A 7,123-nucleotide genomic window follows, 5' to 3' on the forward strand; every position below is an offset into this window, starting at 1 on the left:
GAAATTGAGAAAAAATATTTTTGACCAACTCAAAATAAAATTCATAAAACTTGGAAGTTTAATTATGGCACTTATATATAACAACATTGTATTAGAAATAGATTTTGCAACATTTATTAAGAGGGCCTAGCTTAACTAAAAATTTGAGGCTGAACTGAATATGAAGATTAAGAATGTAATTCCAATGCCTCCTGAATATCTACAATAATGGCTAGTTCAGGAAGCAACAAGACTCTAAGACCCACGTATTCATGTCTTCCATTGTGTCTGAATCTTAATGGAATGGGAAACTAATCAGTGTAGACACTAGACAATGACTAATCAAATTTTTAGCAGAAAGGCTAAACCTGTGCACTAATTAAGGGCCTCAAAATAAGCTCAACCTTCTTGATGGCCTCTTGAATTTGTTAAATCCATGTTTTGTATTAGTATATGTAGCCTTGATCTCATTTCTTATTCTGTTATTGAGAGTGACACATGCTTTTCTATAATGCACCAAACTTGCCTTCAATTCTTCAAATTCCCATTTTATCATCCTACTTCCATACACAGTATAAACTTTCAAAACAGAACTTTATGACTTTGATCCACTTGCTAGTTGGAAGTTTGAAACATGACATTATATCCGCATATCCGCGTTATGTGTAGCTTAGTCACTAATTGCTGATTCAGAAAGCGAAATTATGGGAAAAGTTGCTGATTATGGAAATTTTTGTTGATTTTCTGATGCATTCATGTACTGAACGAAGCACTTTTACTGTTGCCGATGAAGCCAAAGTAACTCTAATTGTTACTTTTTTGTTGAATTAAGTAAAATAAAATTAATTTTCTGTGAGTATGGATTGATGGCATTTATATATTTTTTTGTTTGTGTTTGATCAGTTACTGAATTTAATAGTATTTGTTATGTGTGTATGTAATTATAGGTTGTTTTGTCTAGTCTTTTGTTTTTGTTATTTAAATATTTAAATATGATTTTATATTTAAATATTTAAATATCTTAGTTTGAGTTGAAACATTAATTTTATATTTTATAAGGATCATAGATTGTAATATAATTTGCACTTCTTGATGAGGACATCATCAATTATAAGAAATTATTTGGTCACTTGCATTATGGCCCCTAATTAATTAGTGTATCTCCGCCCATGCAGGAAACATCACTGGACATTGGCATGGATGAGGCGGCGTTTGGAATAAAATATTTAGATGGTGATGGTGACCTGGGCAATAATGTACGTGGCAGTGGTTTAACAAGGCCGGAGGAGGTGATGGAGATGTTGTTTAACTCTCCTGATGAGGCTGCTCGTTTCTACGAACAGTATAGCTGAGGCAAGGGTTTTGCTATGCGTGTTGGTAAGAAGTTAAGAAATAAGAATGGGGACATCGTGCGATACACATATTTGTGCAACAGAGAAGGGTTTAGGCAAAAGAAGTGGTTGGAGTTGGAAGGAAGAAAGAGAGAGCACAAGGTGGTTACGCGATGTGGGTGCATGGCAGAGATGCATATCAAGCAAAATGATCAGATGGGTAAATGGTATGTGTCAAGATTTGTAGATGACCACAATCACGAGCTCCTCCCTCCGAAGTTGGTGGAATACTTGCCTCCACATAGGAAGATGTCGGATGTGGACGTAGCCCACATGGATAGCTTACGGCAAGTTGGGATTTCGGTTCCTAAAATATATGAGTCGCTTGCAGCACAGGCTGGTGGCTTTGATCATATCCCATTCACAAAGAGAGATATGTACAACGAAGTGAGGCGCCAACGAGGCATGAGGAAGGGAGATGTCAATGCAACGATAAGGTACTTTGAGGCAGGTGCGAAGGCGGATGAGAAACTCTTTTGGAGGTGTCAGGTGAGTGCAGATCAGCATATGTGTGACCTGTTTTGGTGTGACGGGAGGAGTCAGGATGGTTATAAAATTTTTGGTGATGTCTTTGCGTTTGATGCAACGTACGGGCGCAACAAATACAATCTACCGGTCATTATTTTTTCCGGGGTGAACCATCACAACCAGACGTGCGTCTTTAGGGCTGCCATGGTCTCTTGTGAAACCCAAGCAACTTATGTTTGGGTGTTGCAAAAGTTGTTGGAATGCATGGAGGGGAAGGCACCCAAGGCAGTAATAACAGACGGAGATCGTTCTATGCGAATGGCAATTAATGAAGTTTTTCCGGAAGCTCACCACAGGCTTTGTGCATGGCATCTACTAAAAAATGCCACAACAAATGTGTGCTTGCCGCGGTTTACAACGTTATTTAGATATTGTATGCTTGCTGATATTGAGATAGAAGAGTTTGAACAGCATTGGGAGGCAATGTTGGATGAGTGTGGAGTCCGAGATGTAGAGTGGGTTCAGGATACATACAGGAATAAATTATATTGGGCAACTGCATACATACGTGGTAGGTTCTTTGCCGGCATTAGGACGACATCGCGATGTGAATCGCTGCATGCAAAGCTAGGCAGGTTTGTGGAGAGGAGGTATGGGATACTCGACTTTGTGACGAACTTCCAGCGTTGTGTTGAGTTCCTCAGAGATAACGAGGATGAGATGGACTTTCGGTCCTCGTATGGGACCCCCGTACTGCAGACTCAGTTTCCGGAACTTGAGAAATCCGGAGCAATGAAGTATACCCGAGAGATATTTTCAAGGTTCCGTGAATCCTTGCAAAGGTGTGTTCGGATAACCGTTGTGGAAAGCCAGCCGTGTGAGGGCAGTACTATTTATGTGACCCAGAAGTATATGCGACCGGGAAGAAAGTGGAATGTTATGCATGTGTTGGCGTTGGATAAATATACATGCAGTTGCCAAAGAATGGAATCGTTTGGGCTACCTTGTGTGCATATACTCTCAGTTTTGGTTCGGTTAGACGTGGGTTCTCTTCCAGACACCTTGGTCTTAGAGAGGTGGACTAAGTCAGCCAAGTTCGGTTTGTATGATGATATTGCTGGGGATAAAATGGTCGATATTGCTGCCCTGTACAGGATGCGGATGGGAACATTTTTGCAGCACTGCAAGCGTTTGGCTCGGCTTATTTGTAACAACGACGACTTATTCAAGTTGTATACAGAGCAGATAGTTCAGGAAGCAACTAATCTTGAAAGTATGAATGATTCGGGGAATAGTGTCGGCGTTGGTGGTGGCGGCAACAATGGTAGAGTACTAGATCCGATTGGGGTTCGTACCAAGGGCACCGGGCGTGGTAATGTACAGGTTGGGGCAAGGGGAGTGAAGCGTAGAAAGTGTAGCACGTGTGGGGTAGTCGGACATCGTCGAACTCGATGCCCAAATCGGGCGAACATGTCGGTGCCAAACAGCCAGGATGAGGTGCCGCAAATGGTGTCACAGTCTGCGGCGCGTGTAAGTAGTAAGGTCACTTTAGATTAATTACATGACACTAGTTGAGTTGACATAATGCTTTGTTCCATTTGCAGGCTGAATTTCCTCCTGTCAAGAATATAGGGGTGCAGGATTGCTATCGTCCATCAGCTACATAGATCAGAAAGGAAGATTTAATTTTTTGAATTTATAATCTAGTTTAGAAGTAGAGCATAACTCCACTGAGTTGTTAGATTAATTATTCCATTTCATGGTTTTAAATGCATCCTTTAGTGAGATGATGTTAGTTTATGAATTCAAATCCCATGCAAATTTATTTTCAGGGGGTGAAAGTCATGACTTGTAAGATGTAATCAATCATAATTGTTGAAAAAATTAGAATCGATGTGTTGGATATTGTTGTTTATGTTTTATGTTTGAAGTTTCTCACTCTTTGATTCCTTTTGGTATGTGAGCCATTATGTTTTTGTTAATTATCAAAAAAATAAATCATAGAATCGGCATAAATCATAGAATCGGCTAATATGAACAAGTTTCGAATGGGCCATCAATCTCATCAGCTGCATTTGTTAGTAATGGGGTAGATTAAGTCGAAGTGTCAGTGTGTATTTGGATATTTGTATATTAGCTGATCATTTTAATTTAGATATTTGAGTAAAACTTTTTAGTTAACTTTATAAGAAAATTATTATTTATATACTAAAATATAAATTATATGTAAAATTTGGCAATCTCGTTTTTTAATAAAAAATAAGACAATAAATTTTACTTAGTACTATGAATACATATTAACAAAAAATAGTTATGTTGGTCATAGGGATCGAAATAAATTAAAAAATCTTTTATGCTATTTTTTATGTTGTATATTTGTAGTACTCTAAATACTCTTTTTTAGTATGCTATAATTTTTTACTACTATTAGTTTCTACGATTAATTTGTTTATTTAATTTACTTTACTTAATAGGATTAGGAAATCATATTAAAACTTGCATGACAATATCTTAACTAATAATAACTAGCATGCATCAATATATATAAAGGTTGTGGAGCTTTTCGGCCACATTGAAGAGGACAACTACAACTGGGCCATCCGGCCAAAGCATGCATGGCCCTATTATAGTTGCACCCTGTAGATCGTAAGCTTAGTAAGTAACATTAGTTTCTAATACACCACCTTAAGACACACCATTGCTCCTTAATCTACAACTAAGATTACCCTGCTACGCAGTAGGTACAAAGTTTTAATTAGTTATAATACTATAGGGCAAACAAGTTCTTCAAGGCAGGTCACCATGGACATAGAGGCTGCCCCCACCATTAGATACGTATCTAGAATTCACAAAAGAGACTTCAATACTCTAGGAGCTTATGGCATGTGGATAATTGTGGGATCCTAGTCTTTGTTGGCCGTGATGTCACGCCATAGGTGCTCTGCCTTTGCTTCCACGAGTCCTCGAAACTGATTCTCTTCAGATTGGATGAGATATGCGGCTGTTCTCATTCTAACTGCAAGTGTGCTCGCCTGCATGAGTCCAAGTCAACACAAAGCATTGTTACTGTCATTGTGTTGTAAGGTATATGTAAATTCTATGTAATAGATTATGAGCAAAAGGTGTAGCATAATCAATAATTGGCAGAAGCTTACCGGAGGACTAAAGATCTTTGTGGAAAATCCTCCTTCCTGCTGCAGCCAGTACAAGCACCAAACAGCAGTTTCCTCACTAGAGCGATGATTAGGGTCATAAAAATAAAGGTGATTAATTTCAAGAATGACTAGCTAGCTTCAGTTGTTCAAAAACTAAATTATGCACAATAAACCGATGATTTCAAAAAAAAAAAAAAGATTTCTGCTAACCTTCCTAGCTCGCTGGGGATGTCCTTGGGATAGTTAAAATTTCCCCATGTAGAGGGATCGCAAGAGCCATGCTTGAAGTGCACAACATTCCTCTCCGTCATGAACAGTTTGCCTAAAGTGCGGCACTGCAACACAAGGACGAATTACATATGTTAGTGGGTAAGGATCGAAAGGCTTAGTGAAAAAGAATAACTTAATTGGTTTGCAAGTTACAATCCGTGTCATGTAGGTCTCGCGCCGGACTATGCTCTCATTGTCACGGCAAACGTCCAGCACATACACCTTCAATGCCTTAATATCTAAAAGCATTAGATACCACCCATCAGCAGGCTCCAGCACTGGGACAAAGACCTGAGAAAGGGTTTTTTAGATACATCAGATGGTGCAGCTAAGCCTTTCTTTTAAAATTATGGATGACGTGCAACAGCAAGTTTTCCTCTTGTAATGGTTATATCGTGGACTTCTTACATGATCAAGTTGGCTGGTCTCCGGCATCCACCTGTACTCATATTTGTTTTGTAGTTGCTTTATGGCAATCTCGCGTAAGACATCAGCTGCAAAATGAGACGGAAAGAACCACACACGTGGTGCTATGCTTTTGGAGCATCTCATGGATGCAAGCATACAGCAAGCATTGATAATCTACATTTAAGTGTTCACGTAACAAAGTCAAGGAACGTAAATAAACCTCACTCTCATGACATACAGGAAATGCAAATTCGTAAACTAGTCATTGTTGGTTTATAGTTGTGGCTATGACAACTTACATCAGTGTGTGAAGTCCATGGCGGGATGAGAGAGAAGAACATTTCCCATGGAATTTCAAATTCAGCAAAGTGGAAGAGTACCTCACTGCACTTTAACATGATCGGATAAGATATTCCAAAGCGTTGGGTTGTATATATGTAGCAACATCAACTGAAACATAACTAAAAGGACATAACTAACCTATATTTTGCGTCGTCCGTAACCTTGGCAAAGACATAGGCAGCAAGCTTGGACTGCTCGATAGAGAGTCCCATGTCCAAAGTTGGTCTGAATTGCATGTCATGGCTCTGCGTCAATAAAGAGACATTATGGTAAAAGTCCCGTACTTTATAAGTCTTCACATGTTAATAAACAATGGGCAGAAAAAGTTGGAAAAAAGCTACCATGGGGACAGCCGGTACAGCAAACTGCTGGGAGTTTCCAGAGGGGCCACGGTGGTGAGGACCAGGCCGTCGCAAGAGAGGCCGTCTACTCCCCGGCTTCCCACTCCGGGTCAGATTCGGTACTGTCAGCAGAGACCCGTCCAGGGTGGTCGATGCAGTCTGCTCTGTTTTGGCTAACTTATTTGGTTTTCCATCCGATGGTCCTGAGGCATACAGGCCCACGAGCCCAGTCGTCGGCTCGACCTGGTTCCACATAGCCTGGTCGATCATGTCCTGTATAACACAAAATGCGTATAAGTCATCTAACCAGGACAAACAGAAGTACTGTTTTTGAATAGGTTAGGAAATTGCAAATTGACGTACCTTGTTCGACGGAGTGGTGGGAGTCTTCATTGATGATATATTGCTGAACAACTTCGGTATTCCAACCGACCAATATCCCACATCCGCTGGGGGTGGAGCCATCACAGGGAAAGTGGTGCACTGGCGCGGTGTCGACCGAGCCTCATCGATGACCAAGTCAGGCTCATCTGTAGGGGAGTCGGGCACGAAAAGTTCAAAGATGGAGCGCTCCTTTGATGGAATCTTATGGAGACTCTTGGGGTTGTTTTCAGGACCCTTACCCTTCTCTGTTGATGACCTCAGTTGGGTTAGTGTTGTCAATGTCTGGCATGGATAGCTATGACTAGCAGTTCAGCTGCCGAACTCATATGGGCCTCCACCTGGTTTGGGTACCATCACAATCGAATGGTGGTCTTCCTTGTCACGT

The 7,123-nt window shown here is 40.4% G+C and overlaps 1 protein-coding gene across 1 annotated transcript; it reads left to right on the plus strand.

The window, feature by feature from the left end:
* Positions 1-1,148: 1,148 nt before the first annotated feature.
* On the plus strand, positions 1,149-3,505 carry LOC107473202 (protein FAR1-RELATED SEQUENCE 5-like). The gene is made up of 3 exons (XM_016092752.3): positions 1,149-1,321; positions 1,415-3,368; positions 3,443-3,505. The coding sequence occupies exons 1-3, from the start codon at positions 1,149-1,151 to the stop codon at positions 3,503-3,505; spliced, it is 2,190 nt and encodes a 729-aa protein (XP_015948238.3).
* The last annotated feature ends 3,618 nt before the right edge of the window (positions 3,506-7,123 follow it).

This window comes from Arachis duranensis, chromosome 2 (assembly GCF_000817695.3).
Source record: "Arachis duranensis cultivar V14167 chromosome 2, aradu.V14167.gnm2.J7QH, whole genome shotgun sequence".
In the NCBI taxonomy this organism is placed as follows: Eukaryota; Viridiplantae; Streptophyta; class Magnoliopsida; order Fabales; family Fabaceae; genus Arachis; species Arachis duranensis.

What these genes read in the sequence shown, in the direction of transcription:
- LOC107473202 (XM_016092752.3), top strand. Translation starts at nt 1,149, where the DNA reads ATGCAGGAAACATCACTGGACATTGGCATGGATGAGGCGGCGTTTGGA. An exon ending in GCTGCTCGTTTCTACGAACA is followed by an intron (nt 1,322 to 1,414) that starts GTATAGCTGAGG and finishes TTTGTGCAACAG; the next exon opens with AGAAGGGTTTAGGCAAAAGA. An exon ending in TGTCACAGTCTGCGGCGCGT is followed by an intron (nt 3,369 to 3,442) that starts GTAAGTAGTAAG and finishes TTCCATTTGCAG; the next exon opens with GCTGAATTTCCTCCTGTCAA.